Here is a 22,609-nt window from a genome sequence, read left to right as displayed (position 1 = left end):
GACTAAAACATTTTGTTTGTCTTGTCCCGCTGGTGCTGTTATGAAAAGGAAGCTGAGGAGTGTTGTGTTTTGTTTGTTTTCTATTCAGGAACACTGTTGTGAAGTGAATGAAAAGTGTGAGTGCGTGTGCGAGTGGGTAGCCGCGCTCTGATTGGTCTATTAAAGCTCGGCTGCGCCCCTAAAATAAAAGAAAGCTGAACGAGCCTATTGGCGCATGCGAGCCTCCCTCCTGCACCGTGCGCCAAAAAGTTGTCCACTTAAACTACTACTCGAGCTCGGCGCACACTTTGTCATCTAAACCTGCCGGACCTTTGCAGAAAACACTGCGAAGAAATTAAGTAACCTTTGTCCACTTAAAGAGAGGTAAAGGAGTTGGTCCCCCTCCTTCCTCTTTTACGCGCACGGCATTTTGTTGCCACTTGTGATTTTTTCTCATGTTCCTCTCCACAAAACAGGAGAAACGTTCATTAAAACGATCAGTTTAGGAGTTTTATAAATCCAGCGCTTTGATTGGACGGTTTTCTGTTGTTTTGTTTTGGATTCGGATTTCCTGTTTGAAAAAAAAAACCAAACAAACCAAAAAACCGCATTGATCATCGAGTGTGGACACCAGTTTGTGAATTTCGGCCTGTATTGCGCCTCCAAAATAAAAACAGAATGTCGTCTTTACCGGGATCAGTACCTCGGATGATGAGACCAGCACCAGGACAAAACTATCCCCGCACCGGCTTCCCATTAGAAGGTGGGTTTAGCTTCAAATCTGGCTTAAGATTTCAACTTTTTATTTAATAGTCATAGCTCTTTTTTAACGATTTCGCTTTAGTTTAATAGCTTTCTTTCTTTCTTTCTTTCTTTCTTTCTTTCTTTCTTTCTTTCTTTCTTTCTTTCTTTCTTTCAATTCGGTAATAAGATGCTCATACATACCTTTGAGAATTTGGTCTTTATTTATTGTCGTGTTCCCAGCAAATGGTCTTGGTACAGATAAAACTTGCCAATGATCTGGATGTCAGACAGGATTTAGTGAAGAGTTCAAGGGATGCAGGTGGAAGTAAAAGTGCACATAAACCCTTGAAGAGGTGGACTGAATGAAGCGGACCCTAGAATTTTTACAGCTTGTTCTAAATAGAGAAATAGCTGTTCCCATAGAGCCACTATATATATATATATATTGTGCATTATTAAATTACTGACATATTGGTGAATGTAGTTTTATGGAACAAAATAGCAGGGAGGAAAAGCAATGTGTTGCGGCCTAATTTTCTGGCAAATTATAACCGAACTGAAATTCGGTTGTGACCAAAAAAAGTTTTTTTTTAGATTTTTGATTAGAATTATTTACATTTTTAGATAGTCAAAGTATGCACACTAGGCCTTACTTGTCAACAATTCAAATAAATATAAATGGAAATAATAATAACTATTTTAGTCTTGAAATACGTGTTGAAACCAGATTTTTGCATGCAGGTTTTTTTTTTTTAAACTCAATTCAAAATGCATTTACACTGTGTTTTATTTATAATTTTGTATAAATTACGGGCTAGAAAGTAAATATTGTAAAAGCCATGATGAAAGATAATATTTGAGATGTGCATGTTTAAAAAATCCCCAAACCTGTTGTTATCTTTAAAGTAACCACAGTTTTATAGCCTTCTCATATTCGTATAAGAATTCCTAGTAAAATTACATACTGTAACACAAGTTATGTTCCCTCTTTATAAGCAATATACTCTATCCATTCTGAATATTTTTAAACCCTTTAAACCCTTTCTTTTAGTCTCAACTCCTTTGGGACAAGGGCGTGTGAATCAGCTTGGCGGGGTTTTTATTAACGGCAGGCCTTTGCCTAACCATATCCGACATAAGATAGTGGAAATGGCGCATCACGGAATTCGGCCGTGCGTGATCTCGCGCCAGCTGCGGGTCTCCCACGGCTGCGTGTCCAAAATCCTGTGCAGGTATCAGGAGACAGGCTCCATCCGACCTGGAGCTATAGGGGGAAGTAAACCCAGGGTAAGTTGATTGTTCGGAACATTATTTATGTATTTATTTATTTTACTTTATTATTATTATTATTATTATTATTATTATTATTATTATTATTATTATTGCTGTTATTTATGCACTATAATTATAAAAACATTATTTATTAAATAATATTCATTATTAAAATATTATTGAGTCCCCACTAGTACAGTGTCCCCCATTATATTATAATGTTTTATAATTTTAGTGCAAAATTAACAGCAATAATAATAATAATAATAATAATAATAATAATAATAATAATAATAATAATAATAATAATAATAATAATAATATAAGTGTACATTATTCTTATTATCAATATTATTGTTATTATTAATATCATCATTATCATTATATTAATAATGGTAATGATGATGATGATGATGATGATGATGATAATAATAATAATAATAATTATTATTATTATTATTATTATTATTATTAACGCAAAAATAATGGTGAAAATAAATAGGAAATATATCTGTTGTTTTGCGTCAAACTGTAGACAACTAAAATTTATGTTTATCTACTCTCTCTCTCTCTCTCTCTCTCTCTCTCTCTCTCTCTCTCTCTCTCTCTCTCTCTCTGTCTCTCTCTCTCCCCACTTCTTTATTTTTCTTTATCGTGGGTGTTCCTATTTAACCCTAAAAGCAGGTAGCAACGCCGGACGTGGAGAAAAGAATAGAGGAATACAAGCGCGAGAATCCCGGTATGTTCAGCTGGGAAATACGCGACAAACTGTTGAAAGACGGGGTGTGTGACAGAAGCTCAGTTCCCTCAGGTGAGGCCTCACCTGGTAAGCGACCCTTTTTATACGATGACCATACACACACACACACACACACACACACACACACACACACACACACACACACACACACACACACACACACACACACACACCTCTGATCTCTAGAGCGAAAACATATCGCTAACTGTTTAATGAGACATTAATGCTGTAATTTCAAGTGTATTATTATTATTATTATTATTATTATTATTATTATTGTTGTTGTTGTTGTTGTTGTTGTTTTTATTATTATTATTATTATTATTATTATTATTATTATTATTATTATAATTATTATCTGAATGTATACATTTTTCTGTTAAAAGTGAGCTCAATAAGTCGAGTGCTTCGCGCCAGATTTGGCAGAAAAGAAGATGAAGACGATTGTGATAAAAAAGATGACAATGGGGAGAAGAAAACAAAACACAGCATTGATGGCATACTCGGGGAAAAAGGTAAAAAAAATTAGAGACAAATTTATGTTCACTGCGAGTAATTTGCGGGATTTTGTTTCAGTTCAGCTCTCTGGGTCTTAACTCAGTGGACCTGAATTCTGCAGTGTATGAGGTTAATGCATGCTTATTGGCGTTAATGCGCAGTGTCTGACCGACACTGCAGATTTGTCCTGCTGCTGTGCTGTCATTGCGCCATTTGATCTGGCCTACTTAATTATTTATATTGGCCCTGACGGGAGGTATTTAGAGCTTGCCGCGTTTGTACAACAGACTCCTCCGGCGCTGCGTAAATGCGCTCTAGAAAACTGGTGCCTGACAGATGACCGATGTGGCAATCAAATTCAATTACCTTCAGTAGATTCACCACTTTGCGCGCTGGTGCACGCCATCATGTGTCACTCAAATTCTCACCTTAACGCATTTTTAGGCCACGACCTACGCGTGTATGATTTGTATTAATGCGATCTTGCTTGTTTTTGCTATTTACCATCATCATTCTTGCATCACATTAAACGGCATGTAGGCTAAATGCTTGGATCGCCATATGAGTTTTAAATGACGTGGTAATAAAATGTTGGCGCGCTTTGTAATGGTTTTTTTTAGCTGTGTTCAAACGATGGCAGAAAATGGTTTTCTTCACACTGACAGTCATTCATGAAACTTGAAGATGAACTTCACTCCAAAAAAGCCTTCATTCTATTGAAGGCTTGAAAGTAAAGAATCTGCGTTACAATGGCAAGATCCAAAAGCGAGGCGTGGAAAAGAGGACTAGATCCGTTCATTCACATTCAAAACGAGGAGAGAAAACTTTTAAACAAAAGACCAAGAAAAGAACTAAAGCGAGATGAATTATTCAATACACCCCACTGATAGATAGTTTTGTCATTTTATGGAATCTGCTACTGGAAAAGAATGATTTGTAGAGTGCAAAATATTTGATTCTTACTTGAAAATACGCAGGATTTCTTTGGAGGATGTTATTGTGTTTTTCTTAGATATTGTGGGGGTTTTCGCCCTGTCCTCCATGTATTCGTCTAAGGCAGCGTTTTCCAAACTTTCCACTGGTCTTACAGATTTATCGCATATTTAATGCTGCGTCCTAAACCCAATTCCTTCTTAATAAATAGTAGACTAGGTGAAAATAAAATGCCACCCGCTGTAACTATGGCGACCTTCGGTGACTCGTCATGCTGGAACTTTGCTATGCGCAGAATCATTGTTTTTTTTATCATTCTTTTTAACATTGAGTTAACATATAATCACTGGAGACAAAGTATGCTCAAAAAATAACTTTCAATAAAAGACAAATTTTAAATACATTTTGTTTTACTTTATAGATGTTGGTAACATCCGAGATTACATAAAGATATTCCTGCTGCCTCACCATCAATCATTAACAAATGTTTCATTATAAAAATTGTTTAATAGTATATATTCACTTATTAATTTGGGATATGTTTTGCGTTTAGACTCTACGACCTGAATTTGTTTCCAGTTTATTTGCAGGAGTTTATTTTGTCATGCATAGCTGTCACGGTGGCGCATGAACGCAAAGCTTCAGCACACATTGCTTTCTTCCAAACGTAAAAAAAAAAATTCATCTCTGGTCTTGTTTCACTCTATCATCCTGCTGGCATTTAATAACGTCAAGACTTATTAGAGCTGGTAATGGAAACTGTGTTGTGAATGTGCAGATACTGGGCAGGGGTGTAATAGCTCTCAGGCACAGTGCGCAGTGTATTTAGCGCCTTCTCTCCCCAGCACTCAAACCCAAACGTTACGATGAAGGGGTTTAAAGCAGCTTAAATTGAGCCTTTTATTTCTCTCCACTTTCATCTCTAAACGCTTCTCGCCGGCTAGCCTTGGGCACAAATTCATGAGATTTTCGCTTCTCGCGCAGTTGTTAGGGTTTCATATAGATATTTGATTTATTTTGTTTTATTGTACTTTCCAATTGCTTTAGCGGATGCTGGAAGGAGCGGAATGTGACAGCCATACCAAACAAATCCTTAAAACATATGGACAAACAAGTCTAAGCCTGCACTCTCAATCAGCTCTTATTTATTTAGTCCTATACGTCTAATCAGAGCGCATTAGATCTACTGCTCGTTCAAGTCCTACATTAGCTATACCTTTAGCTATACAGTAGGTAGAATATAGCTTGTTATTTTCTGTCAATATTAAGCACCAAGATATTAAATTATGTTATATTCTAATAATAAATCGAATTATTTGTTTGTTGCCAGTCGATCAGTTTCTGATGCGCAAAAATCACAGCTTTGCACAAAACGTTAATTTAGGCTCTCTGGCTCAAATAGTGTGTCTCTGTTCAATGACGTAAATGGCCAAGTTTGATAGAATAAATAATAATTTAATAACATAACAATTCATACACAGGCTCTAGACTGAAATGTATGGATATTCAGTGGAATTATTTCTATGAATATGCGAACATAGGTTTGTTTTGACATAACAAGCTGAAGCGCACGATTAAGACAGTGAACGGCCCAAGACTCCACCAGTCCTGTTTACACAAAAATAAACACAAAAAAATGACTAGCAGCGCGTTTTTTAAATAAATTTCGATGAAATAATAAAAGTGTAGAAGGAGAGGATCATGAATAGTGACAGACATCGGTTTAGTTAAAGTATGGGGAAGTTATTTCGCTATTAATAACCTTTTTTTTAACCTCGGGCATAGAGAGTCGCTCCATCTGCACTTTCTCGCAGCTACTGGGCTGGGTTCAAATTGAGGGAGACCCAAATGTTGGGCAGAGATAACACAATCATCACAGCCGCTCCTGTGCTGAGCATCAGTGTATTAAACTCGGATTAACCTCAACGCGCTGCCTCCCATCACATTTCACTGGAACTCTGGTATTCGGAAATATATAGTACAGTTTTTATCAACACGATAACAAGCATCAATAATAATAATAATAATAATAATAATAATAATAATAATAATAATAATAATAATAATATTTACAAAAACAACAACAACATAATAATAAATTATAATAATGAAATAACAATACATTATAAATAATAATAACAAAACATAATAATAATAATAATAATAATAATAATAATAATAATAATAATAATAATAATCTCCAATGAATGTTTTTTTTTCTAGTCATTGTAGTGGTGAATACTACCACTACTACTATTACTAATACTGCTACTACTACTAATAATAGGTAAAAGATCATGGTTTAAAAAATAATGGTTAAAAAGGACACTATTTAGAACTGATTGACCGGAACCGGAACCGTGTGCAGAATAAGTGAATTACATGCTGTTTAATTTTAATCGTGCTTTTTGCAGTGAAATAGGGCTCAGCCAGAATAAAACTGACTACGTAAATCCATAAAAACCAAGTGACGTAATTCGTGGAACGAATCAAATTAGTCAAAGCAGTGACCGTCATTGTGAAGTGGAACATCTTGCTAGTTTAGGTTGCAGCACTGTATGTGTTCGCGTCCAGAACAACACACGATGTAAAACAGCAGCACTTGGCACAAGATTACAGGTTACCTAGATACTTTCTCACAAATTATCTGTGCTTGGTTAATAGACCTACTTTGTAAACACTCACTATATAAAAAAACACAGATTTTGATGTAGCCCAATGGTTCAAATATTGGTTTATTAATTATTATTTTCTTTTTTGTATCTTTTCAGCATTTTTGGACGATTATGATTGCATACATGTGTTCCAGATATTTAATTCTTGTGCATTCTGGAAATAAAAGAAAGTAAATCAATTGCGAGATTTAGTCATCATTACATAATGCGATATTCTATAAATTACTTCATCTTATTTAATCTGGTCTGCTGGCCGTTTCACCTGAGGGCAGGTCCTGCATACGGCTAAAAAAAAACTCCTTATGCGTTTATATTCAAAGGCACGAGAGAGGAAATAGACGTTAGGTTGGGCAGAAGGTTGGAGGTGGCTTGGGGGAAATCGAGAGGCTTAAAGTCTTTTGATCCTTGGGCGCTTTTGCTTATCAGAAACACTTGTGGTGACACCACGACAATGAGAGTTCATCATATTACAGAGTGCCTAACCTGCCTGCATATATATATATATGTGTGTGTGTGTGTGTGTGTGTGTGTGTGTGTGTGTGTGTGTGTGTGTGTGTGTGTGTGTGTGTGAGAGAGAGAGAGAGAGAGAGAGAGAGAGAGAGAGAGTTTTTTAAATTTTAAGTGTTAATTTTTTTTATGTTTCATATTGCTATAAAGATACAAATCATAAATTTGATGGATATTTTAAAATTTGTAATAGAGTTGATCAGAATGGGGAAAATATTTTGCGTACTAACATAAAGAGCCCATCTTCCGTACATTTCCATTAACATTTAACCAAATCTTTAAGTTCGAATGTAAGCATTAATTGATATGAGTTCATTCTGAAGGCTGGTGGTTCAGAAGGAACGAGTCGGAAACACTTCATGCAGACTGGCACCGCGCTGTGCACCACGTCTTGCAAGATCAGAAGAGCAAAATGAACAAACGACAAGGGAAACTCCTGCTGACAGCAATAAAAGTATTGGCCTTCGGGCTTCCTATGTAGTGGCACAAAAGTGGTTTTGATCGCCCAACCACCTTCAGTGCTGGATGCGGAACCATAAAACTGGCATCCCAGAGAACTCTTTCTGACCCAAAGCCAAATAAAAGCTTAAATAGTTTCTATCTATTTCTTCCACCTCTACTGAGTTCAAAGAACAAGTTAGAAATTAGAACCATTAGAAATCTAGAATACTAGATATTGTAAAGAAGCTTTAAAACCGCCATTAGATAAATATAATCCATTAAAATGTACCAGACTGACCAGATTTATTGACTTAGGAAACTGCCAGCTAATTATTCGGTCGTTGTAACATCACCGTCACAATTGTGGTTCCTTTAAAAAAAGTAGGTGATAATTTGTTAATTAGCCAATAGGCTATTTTAAACAAAAAGACAGGATAGAAGCCAGATTTGAAGCAAAGCATTTGCAAAACTTGTTGATTTTTTGCGATATCTTTTTGTTCGTTTCGCTTTCTAACGGCATTAATGGTCTCTTTGGGAATACAAACATACCAAAAAGAGGAGTTACCAAAGTGGAAAGGGTTTTTTTAATGGGATGAGGGAGAGGGACGGGGGGTGGGTCGAGGCCCGCTCCTTTGCCATGGAGTGTTCAGTAGCCAGTCGTTAATCCCGCTTTCATTTTCGCCGACAAAATGCCGAGGGTCTTGTGTGGAGAGCCGCTGTGACGCTGATCAGCTAACAAAAGGCACTTCTTCCACAAGACTGACCAGGCGAAGCGCAGCTTCAGGGCAGCTAGAAAACTAAAGCGTGTCTCAGTGAAAAGTAGCATTTATACATTTAGAATGGATCATCTTTGTTTACAAGGGAAACTGAAACAGGAACCTTCATCACAAGCAGTTCCATAGCACGACTGCACAAAACGCACAAGGTGTCACAAATGTTAAACAAAACAAAACAAAACAAAACAAAACAAAAAACTAAAGAAAGCAAAGGAAAACAAAACAAAACAACAAAAACAAAAACAAAAACAAAAACAAAAACAAAACAAATTATTATTATTATTTCAATAAGACTGAATTGAATTTAGTAGTAAATCAGCAGCCTGAAAAATAGTTTAGTTTTAAATAGCAGCAATAATGACAGCAAATGTGAGCAAAAGTTGTTGTTGGAGTATTTCACGAAAAGATTTTTTCAAGCTTAAAGGAATGTAAAAAAATCAACATTCTATTCTTTTCTAAAACTTCTTTTGTTCTTTCAATGTTCTGGCCATTTGTTTGAGCAAAGATCATTCTGTTGTTTTACTGCCTCCACAGCTGACTTAAATACAGTCACTCTTCTTGAGAGAGAAAAGAGGAAACTCTCTTGTTTGGTGTCTTTTGGCTTTTCCACATTGACTATTCAGGCAGGTTGATGAACTCCTCCAAAAGTTTATTAAGAGGAGCGAAACAAAAGGCCCTAAAGCTTTTAGGCAAGCAGGGAGACAGTTTATAAACTGGCTGCCATTGTTCCTCAAAGGCGGGTGCATGAATAACTTTGAATGGGCTCTATCAAACTGACATGATCAAGTCAGACAACAGCATGTTAAAAGGAGAGCCTTTTCTTTCGGCTGCAGGGATCAGTATATTTCCTGCATTAATGTACATCTGCAGTAGGAGGGCTCCAAGCTGGGCACTCTTGCCCTTGGTCAATACGCTGAGCCGCAGTCTTTAGACTGCTTGAAGTAAAAGTCTGTGTTCTGCACGCCCACAGTGGGCAGCAGGTGTCACAGGCCTGGGAGAAGTATGGTAATCTCAAGTGTAAAAAGAAAAGGGTCAACCCTTTTTTAAAAAGACCTTAAAACAGACTGTTTTCCAAGTGAGTGACTTGGAATTGGCTTTTTGTAGCATTGGATGTTGTCTTAATGCAAGTTATAGGATTTGCATTTCTATGACTGTTGAAGAAAGGTTTCAAAATGTTTGTATGCTGCTTGTCAAGGCTGCTTCTCTCGTGAAACTATTAGATGTTATAATTTAAGCTGAAGTTATCTTTGTTGTATGGAAAATAGCAATAGCCAAAATAAAACTTTCATTTTGCATTTTAAGTGGTGTACATTATTGCAGTAAAATATATTTAGATTAGAAAATGAAGAAAAATTTAGATTATATTAAGACAAATAAAAAATGAGTAGGAGTAGGGCATATTTGTCTTTCAGTGAACAGATATATTGCAATATATAAAGTAAGCATTTTATTTTTTTTTGACAGCTCAAGCTGGACTTTCTATCCCATTAGAGTGAGATCACATCTGAGCAATTATAACGAAAAAAAAAATCTCCAAAATACAAAAGTAGAATAAATGTTCGGTTGATTAAAAAGAATGGATGTTGTGATTTGTTACTTAATGTCCACACTTTCACAAGTGTTGTGTTCTGCAGGATAGAAGGGATGGCAAGCCATTCACCCTGACATGTGCTATTTTTTGGATATTAGATTTTAAAGAATTTAACAAAGCTTTGATGGAAATGCAAGGTGATCATGGCAAATGCAGGACTATTATACAGGGACCAGTTTATGAAAAATGGCATTATATGAACACCACAACAATAATAATAGTACAATGATGCCTTTTAAAACAAACAAAAAATATTATTGATCATTTTCAAATTCACAATTTTGCTGTCTATGAATATCTGAATTGACCAAAGATGATTAGTTGTGTCCATTTATTTGCTTGTATGTCTCAGCATCTGGACATCACAATGTGTCCAAGCAGTAATGTTTTATTAATTATCTTAAATCTATAAACAAACTGATGCAGATAAAACCCAAAGATTTGGTAAAATAACTTACTTTTACAATTAACAATTTCACTAGATTGATTTCTTATTTACTTATTTTTTAAATTTTATGTATTTGACTGACAGTGAAATCGACAGTGCTTGGAATTCTGTTGCCCTGTGTTGGTTTTATCAGCTGAAAGTATATTAACACTTTTCTCTCTATCAGTTATTTGCATGCACACCTCACTAAATACAAGATGTGAAGAAATGAGTATTGATTTATTCATTTTTACAATTCCATTAAAATGTTACCAAACAAATCCTCTCACCATTATGGTTCAAATTAAAATAGAGCAAAGCCAAATGCCATGTGCAGCTCAGGCATAATATTATTTTTTATTATAATTCATATAAAACCTTCTTTATCAACGCATGCTTCCAGTTTGCAAAGGCTAAAGTTTTCAACCTGATTGAGATGACAGTGGAAGCATGGCCCATGTAATGTCTAGCACTAATTAAGTGGAGAGGCATTTGTCCCGCATCAGTCTTATGATTAGCAGCTAACACCATAATTCGATGGCTTAAAAATCAGCATCAGCCCACGCTACTTAAAACCATAAAATTTCCCATTTTATGCTCTTTAGCGCCTTCACCCCAAGATTCTTCATTAGCCTTATTTATAAGTTGTGCACTCACACAAAGACAATAAACACGTTCCTAGAGTGTTACAAATCAGAAATGTGCTCAGATTTTTTTTCCACCATCTTAGAACGTGAAAGCGTCGGGCAGTGTGAGAGTGATAGAGGACCCACTCCCGGCTCCCCATGCAGCTTCAAAATGGGCTCAGGCTATTTTTACACTGATTTTCTCTCTCATTTGTGTCACCCTTATAAACAACCACTCTTTTTATTAAGCGGTAAATGTTTATACTGTATATCAGAGTGTTTAGATAATATAGGTATTTATTATGCAGCATTAATAATATTGAGTAAACTATAATATTGAGCTTATATTCAAATGTGTATCTCTAGATTACTGAAAGACATTGTATTAGTTTCCTGCTTTTGTATAAACCACACTACAAAGTACTTTATCTAAGGAGGTTCATTGAGCCCAAATGTTATTCTTTCCAAAGAAAAAAAAATATTGTATTTATTTAAAAAAAAAAAAATAGATTATGCATTTAATAAAAAAAGTTGTACATTTAAGCCCAACACTGTCCACTTGGTGCCTGCATCTTTATATTTAGATTTATATTTAAATCTTAAAGCTAAATCGCTGATAGAGCTGACAGTCAGCACTTTTCTGTTTATCTCAGAAAGAGTCTCACAAATGCTGCGCTTATAGCAATGTGCAGATAAAGACTTTCTAAGACATAATGCCTCCACAACAAATGTATTTTTAATAGTTATGATCAGTTTAAAATTTTAACCAGAAAGCTTCAGCTTCAGGAATCTCCCTGGAATTTCCATCATTGTAGTGTATAATGCTTTAGATGTTTTTTTTTCTTCCCTTTTCTTTTGTAAAACAGTTTTAGATTCAATGTGTATTCAGCTTGTTTGAAGTGAACACATCTGCCTTGATTTTCTTATTTAGTGCAAGAGCATTTTAAACATATTTAAATACATGTACATAATATAATAATAAATGATACATTATAGTATCTATACGCTGAAAAATGTTCTGCTGGTGCTGTTGTTATTTTGGAAACATTTTGCAAGCACTTGTGCAAGCGATCTCTTTTTTGAAGAATGTATTAAAGTGGAATTCAGTTAAGGTGTGCAAGTTTAAAGGTCTGATTTTCTTCCGAATCTCTCCTCCTTTTAGAAATTTTGATTAAGTTCTGCCATTTTGATTGCTTTTGACCTCAATTACCAAGATCCATATCCCAGGAAATGAATTCAGTATTAAAAAAGAGCGAATGAGGCTGGATGTAAATGGACACCTGTTTTTTTACCAGCAGTCTGAACAATGCTGGCAGGTAGAAACCGAATTACAACTTTCTTCGTTTTCTATTGACTGCCTCAGCATTTCCCAGCAAATGGACTCCACTTTTCACGTAGCAAGCAAAAGTAAATTCTACCATCACCTTAAATGGCCTGAAGCAATATTAAGAAATTTGAATCTTAACACACAGAATTAAATTTTAGAGCAGGGACTGGACAAGTTGCTCAGACATTTATATGTTCACTTAAAATGTAGTGATGAAATGTCAAGAGGCTGTGCAACCAAAGCAAAAATCGGTCTCTCATGTGTTACTACAACTCAAGCCAGACTCAGATGACTTTACCCAAAGTGATCTAGATTACGACTCATTTCTTAACCGTTTCCTAGACCAAACATACTGCTGCCACATTCCAGCACATTCAAAACCTAAGAGACACAATCTATCCTTGGCTACCCCCTCTCACCATGGTGCTGGCCCTCTCCCCAACCCCTTAATGGATTAATATGCAGGCAGCACTTTCCAGTGGCGCTTGGGCACAGAAAGTCAATATGTCAGCATTTATTGATGCCCCACAGAGCTGTGCAGGGTTTTCAGCCCTCTTTTCAGGCTTAAATGGTCCCCTAAGGTGCTGCCTCTATTGGGCCTGAAAGGCCAGGGAGGCCCCTGAGGCTCTCTGTTGTTTAAGGTGAGCATGCTCACACACACAGGCAATGGACAAAAAGACCACTGAGCCTTCAAGCACATGACAAGACCTATAAAAGAGCATCACCCATCACCTCTCCTTCACATTTTCCCTTTTTCCCTCCAAACTTTTTTGTGCACAGCGACAGAAAGAAAAGAGAGCTAATTGTTTGTTGTGGGAGCTGGAGATTAAAGAACCTTCCCCCTTTTCTTCCTTTTATCTGTTTTCTTATGCAGCTTCTTCTTTTTTTGAGGATGTGCTTTTATCCCATGGAATGAAAGGAATGGACATTGGGTAGAAGGAGTCTCACCCCTAAACACACTGGCATTGCATGTTACCAGCGTCTTAAACTATGAAATTAAATATTACAGATTGTGCAGATAGAATAATCCAGGTAAAATGTTTAAAAGAAATGAACTCTGTGCCCAAACAATTAGTCACTGCATACTGTATGTCCTTTTTCAATACAGTACATATAGCTATATGCATAATTGTTTTTACAACAAACCTCATGTCTACATAAATCTCCATTGTGCTTTCAGACAGACTCTAATGTCTTGTTTTGTGTGTTTCTATTGTGTGTGAATTATTTAATCTCCCAGTCATTCTGCACCTCTGTCTCCTTCTGCTGCTATATTTCCGTTTTTTTCCGCAGATGTTAGAATCGACAGGTCAGCTTAAATCCAGCCGTCAAGCTACACGGACTGTTCTGTAGCAGATGCACATCAGAGATAGAAGATTATAATAGTCTGTTTGTACAGTATTTCTTCCCTCTTTTTTGCTCTCAAACTGACTTATAAAGAGGACACTGGAGCAACTGTGAAAACAAAAGAAATTGGAGAGAGGTTGGAGTTGGATTACAGTAGTTGATGAGAGCACCTTTTTTTTTTTTTTTGGCAGTTTTGCTGTAGTTTCTTTAATATGAAATAGATTACATTTATTGTGAGGCAGGGTAAAGGGTGAATTTTAAGAAAATGGAAAAAACCCCATCTGTAATTTCCATAACAAATCATTGCAGAGAATTAGCTCTTTTAAAAACAGGGGTGGTCTTCTGAAGAATCACTTTGGATTATAAATAATAGTACATGTAGTGCAGTAGAGTATATTTACAGAGGCTCCATGCAACGGCTCATTACTTTCCATGGCTAGCAGAGGCTGAACCTATTGCTCTAATTTGCTAATCGTCGGTTGTTGGAAATGAGAAGAGCAATAATGTGCCCTGGCTAATGTGTGACACAAGCTATAATGTTGTTTAGACTGCCAGGGTTGATGAAGACAAATGTGTAAATGTTTGCCACCGTACTAAGTGCAATGCCCTTTCAAGAATGTGCAGCTGTGGAGTGCCACATTTCCTCAGGCCCCTTTAGTTGCTGGCAGGAGAGGCTGGAGGAGAGTGAGAATGAAAGGAGGGCTGAGAGGAGGAAAGTGTGGCTGTGATGAATATCCCATCTGCTGCTTCCCTGGCTGTGCTGGCTGTTGATGGGAAAGATAGAAGAGAGGAGCTTGTGTTGGGTGGTCATGACTTCTCTTTGGCCTCAGTCACACTTCACCCAAAGCAGTTAATCACCATCCTGGACTGGGCCATTTTTAACCGGCCCTAAAGCTCAGGGCTGATGATATTCAATAACACGCATTGTGTATAAAAAGTCTTTGACAAGTTTGCTGTATTTTTTATTTTTATTTTTTCCTTCACTTGATTTTAAAGCTATGAATCAATAATCAATTTTGTTGCTGTTTATATGATCCATTATGTTGTTAATTATGTTCCTACAAGCATGGGTTGGGTATGGGTGTCACCCCCATAGCATTCAACCTGAACATTTAGTCTAATCTGAAATATGCTGTTTTGTTCAAGTTGCTACGCAAGTAAAAATCACATTCGATATACTTTTCTTTAATCACTCACTAGGATTCCAACCAGGTTCACATCAACATTAGAGCATTTGACAAAATAGTAAACCCTGAAGGTTATTGCCATCTCAGTAGTTTTTAATTAAGCTCTCATTTCATGATAAACAAGAACATTTTATCAGCATCCCTTGAACTTTTAAATAGAATTACATGTCTTTTTATTACAGTATAATCGGGACGTTGCTCATTATCACAGAGACAGATGAACAGCTCAAGAAGTACTCCTGATGGAATTTTAAAACAGATATATCTTGTTCCATTTACCGTATACCAAAGCTGAGCTTCTAGGCAGCATATGTTTTACTCTGTTCCATTTATGCTGTAGCACATTCATCATATCTACTAACTTGCCACGGGCCCATTTGTGTGAAGGGATCTAGCATGCCAATTGCGGGATCTCTTTTCCGAGACAAAGATGAGGTTCAGGTTTGGGCTTCGTATCTGCACCAGCATCTGTTTCATTACCATAATCCTGTCTTCATTATAGCGAGGGACAGAAAGGGAGAGACGCTGACCTTCAGCAGGAGCACGCTGTCAAACTTATTCTCTTTCTATCGTGTGCCGCAGACCCAGTTGCTCATGTGCCGTGATGTGGCGGCTAAATGACGTTGTAATTGTTGTGACCAGGGCAGAATGAGATGTGGCAGGATGCATACTCATCAGTCATGCATGTACCTCTCTCCCAAGTGTCTGGCCTCTCGAAATACATTACTTTTATTTATTCAGCAGCTGGTGGAGAAAAACAAAACAGGGTGGTATTTGGGTGGGTGGGCAATTTGTAGTGGGGTAGATGAGAATGGCGATCAGAAACCTTAAGATGACCGATCTCTGACTGAACCTGAATCTGTCCAGATAACTATGTGGGTTGGTGATGCAAAGCAAGAATGGATATTGGTGGATTTTCTTTCCCTCTGTCTGAAATCCAACAGCATGTAGGAAAGCATAAATAAATCGCATGCTGGCTTCGAAATGAAAGCTTCAGCCACCCCTAAGGTTCAGAAGGTGCCTTTGGAAGGTGATCTGTGGACTTCTGCACTGGCCTGGAGTATTGTTATGGTGACTTAAAGCCAAACAGCTTTGTCGCAATCTTCCGTCAAAGTCAATAAAGGGATGTTTGCTACATGTACAACGCTGTATGTTTATGAGTATATTTTTACCCCGGTCTTTCAGGGGAGGTGGTACTTGGGGGAAAAGGAATCTTTGTAAAGAGAAAAAGCAGAGGAATTGATTTAATTAATGCGGCCTCATGTCCTACGGCCACATGTAATCCGTTGAGAACTGTGCAGTGTGAGCTCTGGGAGACAAAAAGACAGCCACCAGAAGACTCCTCAAGTGGTCTGTAATGAGAGTCTCTATATAATCCCGTAATTCCTTGTTTAATTAAACTGTGGTGCTGGCCTGAATTTGGAGCCACTTTGAAGGCTTTGCTTTCTTTAAGCTTTTTTTTTTTTGAAATGCACTTTTATTTAGGCTGGGTTTGAAGTTCAAAAGTCCAAGACTGTTAGTGTACGTACTTCCGTTTTGAATTCTTTAAATAAATGATTGACATGAATTCAATGACAATGCACATGAGCAAGCATAGAATCCACATTTTAGTCAAGTTCATTGGTGTGTCTTGTGAACACACACTTCATTAGAAGGAATGATTATCACTTTTTGTACCTACTAAAATAGTTGTATACTAAATATTCAAGATATGGAACATTTTCTTTCTTTGGTTGAATTTTTATGTTTCCAGTTTCCTGTCAATCCCAGTTTTTCATTTATATAAAAAAAATAATCCCACTGTATATAGCTTTATATCTATATTTCCTTTTGGCAATAATTCTAAAGGAATTGCTTACCATTTGTCTAAACATGTTCTGAGGTAGTAACAATTACAATGTCCATGCATTCTTACACTAGTAACAGATTTGTGAGTAGTAACTACAGTAAATTTTATACACTTTACAAGTTAGCCAGGGAATTTCAACCAGAGATATCGGTGTGCCGTAGTGCATGGATTAATGGCTTGTGATTTCCCTTTATAATTGACAGTTATAATGTCAGATCCCTTTATAATTAACAGTTATAACACACTTATTCTTCATATGATAAGCATTTGTTTTCCAGTGATATTTGTATTTAGTGGTATTGCTCAACCTCCACCTCTTTGCTGTCCCCTCTGGCAGCACATGTCTTGAATCAGAGCGCGAGTGAACATGAGTTGCTGTCATCATTACAGTGATATACCTCACAAATTCCTTTCCAGCTTATTTATCCAAAACAGCCAGGCCATTTCATACTGACAGGCTGAAGGGCTGGATTTTACACATTTGTACATTTCAAAAAGCTCACTTTAAACAACTTCTGCTGGTTTTCACTTCTTTCATTTGAATGTATTCTGACACTAAAGCTATCTGTCATTGCAACAAGAGTTGAACTGAACAGGTCAGATGGGGGTCAGAGCTATCAGTTCATGTCCCAGATTAATTAAACTCTATCGTTCTACAATAACATTGCCTAAAGCTATCTCCTATAAAGCCTCATCTAGCCCTCCACCTGAACCGTCCTCCTGCTGGGCCTTTCCATACCAAATACCACCACAAAGAGCGATAAAAGTAATAACTGTCATTGAAGTGGAGGTGTCAATCATGAGAGAGTGAGAGTGTGAGTGATGAGATCTAGGCTCAGGGCTGAGTAGTGGAGACTGGAGGAGTAGCAGGGTCACTTGCTATACAGTGGCTGTTCCATCTCCTCCAAAATCAGCCCCCTTCTCAGAGGAAGCCGGCTGGGAAGCCCCTGGCAGCACTGGCCAATGAGGAGCCAGGGTTCAGCCGTCCCTAATGTGGAATGGCTTAAATTTGTGGGGAAGTCATGGCCTGGATTAAGGCCTGCATCTGCAGCAATGGGCCCCTGATGCTGCCAGGGGGATTTTTAGAGGATCAGCCCAGTGCTGCCCAAACTGGAAATAAATAAGGAATAAACTCAAGGCAGAAAAGCTCTTAGAGCCTATCTTTATCATTCCATTAATGCGGAATGGGTGAAGGCTCTTGATGTGACTTAAAGAATAAAGCAAAAAATAGCTTTATCTTATATCTGTCTTTGAGGGGACTGTTGGTGGACCTGATGAGAATTTTGAACAAGATAAAACAAACAAAATAATATACCAACAACAAACCTCCCCAAGTATGACATGGATGGATTTTCTTTAATTTTATACAAATGATATTTTACTTACAGTGCTACCTTCCATTGTTAATGATTTACATGCATTATGTTAACGACCATAAAAACGTAGAATGAAATTTACAAAAACATTTAGAAAAATTTGAAACATATGCTCACATAAGATAACTATTTTTCAAGCATCTATTTACTGCTTCAGTTATCACCTACACATATTTGCCCTCTGTTAGATAATGGATTTAATCTCATTCGCTTGTAATTTGAAAACATTCCTCCACTGAGCCACTAAACAACACTAGTGTGTTATCTGAAATAGACATGGATAGCTGTGGTGTTGTAGATAATCTGCTGTCTGCATTTTAAACGCAAAGGAGGATATTATGCACCTGCTTTAAAGACACCACATAATAAAATACTATGGATATTAAGGCAGTTCCAGTTTTGTTTCAGTGTAGAAACAATAGTGACTTGCTAAGGTGGTCTGTTAAGATTAACCCCCCCAGCACTCCATCATGGCCTCGGGGCCAGTAAGGATTTGTCCTCCTACAGAATTGCTTTTACTGAAGCTTTGATTTTTTTCATATAAATAAGCAAACACTTTGCTTGAAAATCATGTTATTATCACTTTAAATTCCTTGTCACTCATTCACACAACATCTATCCTCACCCTGAGGTGCAATCTGACATGAAATTATTATGATTAAAACACTTTAGTTGCTTCTGACTGTTAATCTGTATGGTTTAAATTTCGATTTTCAACTTAAAACTAATTTCTGTCGCTTTCTGGAAATAACAGGGAGTCGTGTCGATGACGGATCAGATGTGGACTCAGAACCAGACCTGCCGCTGAAGAGGAAGCAGAGACGCAGTAGAACTACCTTTACCGCTGAGCAGCTGGAGGAGCTGGAGAAGGCCTTCGAAAGGACGCACTACCCTGACATCTACACCCGGGAGGAGCTGGCTCAGAGGACTAAACTCACAGAGGCTCGAGTACAGGTACACTAACTCTCTTTCCACCACTGGCTTTTAATCCTGTGTTGATGCCTGCATTGAGAATATCAGATTCAGAAAGCACCAAGACAGACAGAAACTAATTTTGTGTCACAACTCTCAAAAAGAAACAAGGAAATTTAAACATAACACTTAGGAAAGGAATAGAAATGACGTTTTCAATGAATATTACCTTAAATATTGAAATAAAATATGCATCTTATATTCAATTATTATTGAGATTTTTTTAAACATGTATAATATTAAAAATTATTTGAAATTCATCTTAAATAATACAAATAGTGGTAAAACCCACTAGGACTGTCAATCAAAACTCAGTGACCTGCTGAGAATACAGAAACATGGCCAGGAATTTTGTTCATTACCATCCATGTCTTTAATCACTCGTGAATGCTATTTTAAAAAAGAAACCCTGATCCTTAAGGAGAAAGTTAAAACGTTGGTTTCATCCATCATTTTTGGGTAGAAAGAAGCTGCAATGGACTCTCATCATTGTTTTATGAAAGGGCTTTTTGTGTCTACCCCTAAACATTAATGATGCAAGTGAACCATTTACCATCACTAAACAGACCTCTCTTAAATCTCATCTGTGCTACAACCCCTCCTCACATAAATAACTGAAACAGTGAAGAGGGAAACTACAGTAGAGTTATAGCAACAGCTGTGGTGGATATGGGGAGGGGGATGAAACGAGAAAGAGTGCATTCCTGATGGATTTCTCACTTGGCTAAGATTGTTTCTTCCCACCACTTTCAAGCCCACCGCTGCTCCTTATAAAATTTGCTGCATATCACTGTGGATCCCTCGTGCTCTCCTGGGAAGTCCTCCACACAAGCAACATTTATCAATCAAGAGCTTGTGGAAAAAAATTCTAAATGAAAAGGGCAAAAACATGTCAGTTTACCTCAGTTGTGAGATTTCTCTGACACCTCTACGGTTTTGCATTGTACCTAAACAGCGATGAGTTTAGCTACAGCATAAAACCTACCACAGTTTATAATTAAAGTTGACAAATTTATTAGACGGTACACTGTTTCCTATAATCTGCTAGACTATGATGTTAAAGGGATTTTATTTCATGGTATGTGATGTCAAGCATGTAGGAAAAGAACGTTTCAGACTGTTGTGATTATCACATACTGTACTGCAGTTAGACTGCAGCTGTCTCTTTCGATCATTTGCCTTTTTTATTTCTCAAGCAAAATTTCAAAAAATAAGTCCAACCCACTTTTTTGCCATTATATTTAGGAATGTTCTGCCTCTTTACCTCTCTTACATACAATACAATAACAATTAATTACATCGCTTACGTTTTTGGAGTTTAAGTTAACCAACTTTTGATTTAAATTGAATGATGGAAAATTGGTTTTATTTACTCGGGATGTCATAATTGTATAATATGCCCCCAATACTGTGTAGGAAAACAATAAATATGAATACATTACTTGGAATAAACAGATAATGTGTTCAAAACCGATACAAATAAAGATATGAATAGGAGACACTGCATTCATTAGTGGTTTGCTCGAGCCAGCTGACCTAAACACTGCTGTACTGACTTTCAAAACGAAACTATATTTCTGAACAATCTGGCCTTAAAATACACATGTTGATTTGACTGAACTGTGATTTCCGATTAACATTTCCGTTTTAAAGCTCATCACTTCCCAGCATAGCCACCACTCCAACTGCAGACAACACAGTCTACTGGGGTCTCCAAAAACATTTACAAATATTTTTCCCTCTCAGAAATACTGTTTTTTCTAGTGTTTTCCAAGTATAAGGTAGTATTCACATGAAATAATACAGGTTGCTATTGTAGTACATTAATATAATATAAAGTATATATATCTCATATTTGGCTCACAGTATTTAATAATAAAGTTTTGGTGTTGATTTATTGATAGACAAAAGTCTAGTTGGCATCAAAGCAGACCCTGCTGATCTCCCTGCCAAATCTGGCCTAGTTTCCTTTCACTGAAAAGCTCTCCAAGATGCATGTGGTCCTTTTGTGTTTTTATGGTAACTGATGCAAATTAGACAAGTGCGCAAACATCCTAGTGCTAACAAGCCGCCTTTTCTGTTCTGTGTAAATAAAATCATGTTGAAAATGATGATTTAATCATAATTATCAGCCTTGTCTTGTCTTATAATTTTGAAGAATTAACTAAACATTATAAAGTCATATCTTTAAAAAAATAAAAGCTGTGTGTGTACGCCAGACTCCTAGAATCACTCCTTTTGTACTGGGGAAGGTGTCTGACCCTCTTGGCTTTTGGCAGACCCCGTGGCCTGAATGTCAACCCACTTGAACACAGCTGTGCTGACACAGTATCCAGATGTCAGAGGGAGCAAGACAGCGGGAGAAGGTTGGAATAGAGGGGGTATAGCCTACAAAAAAGACAGTCAGACATGGTGTAGTAATAGAGTGAGGGGGGGTAGTGTTTTGGCAGAGTTTTGACCTCTAGCTTAAGTTTTCTTCTCTTATCTTGTGTTCATCATCAGCCACTGTCACTGAGTCATTTTTCTTTCTCATGATATAACTGATTTATAGCCCCAAAGGACACATGATAGGAAGTGATCTATATTTGACTAACCACAGGGTTTTGGGTCTTATGACATGGCTACCTGTGTTTCCCCTCAATACTCTAAAAACATGACTACACAACTACCACCAGATGGAGATTTAAGCTAATATCCATCTGTAGTGACTGAAGTCTTTCTAAAGTCAGTCTGAAGATGATAAAAATTCAGTGATATATAAAGTGGTCAGTAGTCACGCATGAGTAATATCTCAAGTAAAATACAGTATGGGAAAAGTATCATATGAAAATAGAAATATTTGAGTATTACACAAAGAAATACATGCATGCAGTAGATCCTGTATGTGTATAGCAGTGATATAGCCAAATACATGTGTCATCTCTACATAAATATTCAATGTTGCAACTATTTCAGAAAAGGGAAGAGAGATTGACAGATTCGAAATAAAACTACTATCCATTTTAACAATTTTCTTATCACAGTGACCATCACAGTGACCAAGTATTTTCTCTGATGAGGTAAAAAAACCTGTAATGTGCCATTTGTGAAAAAGTTGGATTGATTTTATATAGTATGCTTTAATATATGGCAACTTAACTTGCATCTAATTCAAGAAGCGTGCCTGATTTTCCTTATGCTCCATTATTCTGGATAGAAAAATGAAAAAAAAAAAGGCTCCATATCACTCCATATGCTCTACAGAGACAGACGCAGGGCTGTTTTCACTTCTCCTGTCTGTTCTTACACTCTTTGATCCACTCCGGATACAAGACATCCAGGT

The 22,609-nt window shown here is 36.9% G+C and overlaps 1 protein-coding gene across 3 annotated transcripts in view; it reads left to right on the top strand.

Annotated features, from left to right (window-relative positions):
• The first annotated feature begins 270 nt into the window (after positions 1 to 270).
• Positions 271 to 22,609, top strand: part of pax7b (paired box 7b) — a 42,888-nt gene continuing 20,549 nt past the window's right edge. Inside the window, exons 1-5 of one of the 3 annotated variants that reach the window (XM_047807623.1) lie at positions 271 to 742; positions 1,775 to 2,010; positions 2,677 to 2,821; positions 3,142 to 3,270; positions 19,070 to 19,269. In XM_047807623.1, the coding sequence (XP_047663579.1) occupies positions 658 to 742; positions 1,775 to 2,010; positions 2,677 to 2,821; positions 3,142 to 3,270; positions 19,070 to 19,269 (795 nt within the window). In that variant the 5' untranslated portion in view covers positions 271 to 657. The remainder of the gene's footprint in view (positions 743 to 1,774; positions 2,011 to 2,676; positions 2,822 to 3,141; positions 3,271 to 19,069; positions 19,270 to 22,609) is intronic. The other 2 variants (XM_027170274.2, XM_027170273.2) reach the window with 2 other exon arrangements.

This window comes from Tachysurus fulvidraco, chromosome 23 (genome assembly GCF_022655615.1).
Source record: "Tachysurus fulvidraco isolate hzauxx_2018 chromosome 23, HZAU_PFXX_2.0, whole genome shotgun sequence".
Lineage (NCBI taxonomy): Eukaryota > Metazoa > Chordata > Actinopteri > Siluriformes > Bagridae > Tachysurus > Tachysurus fulvidraco.
This window is presented reverse-complemented; position numbering and strand designations above follow the sequence as displayed.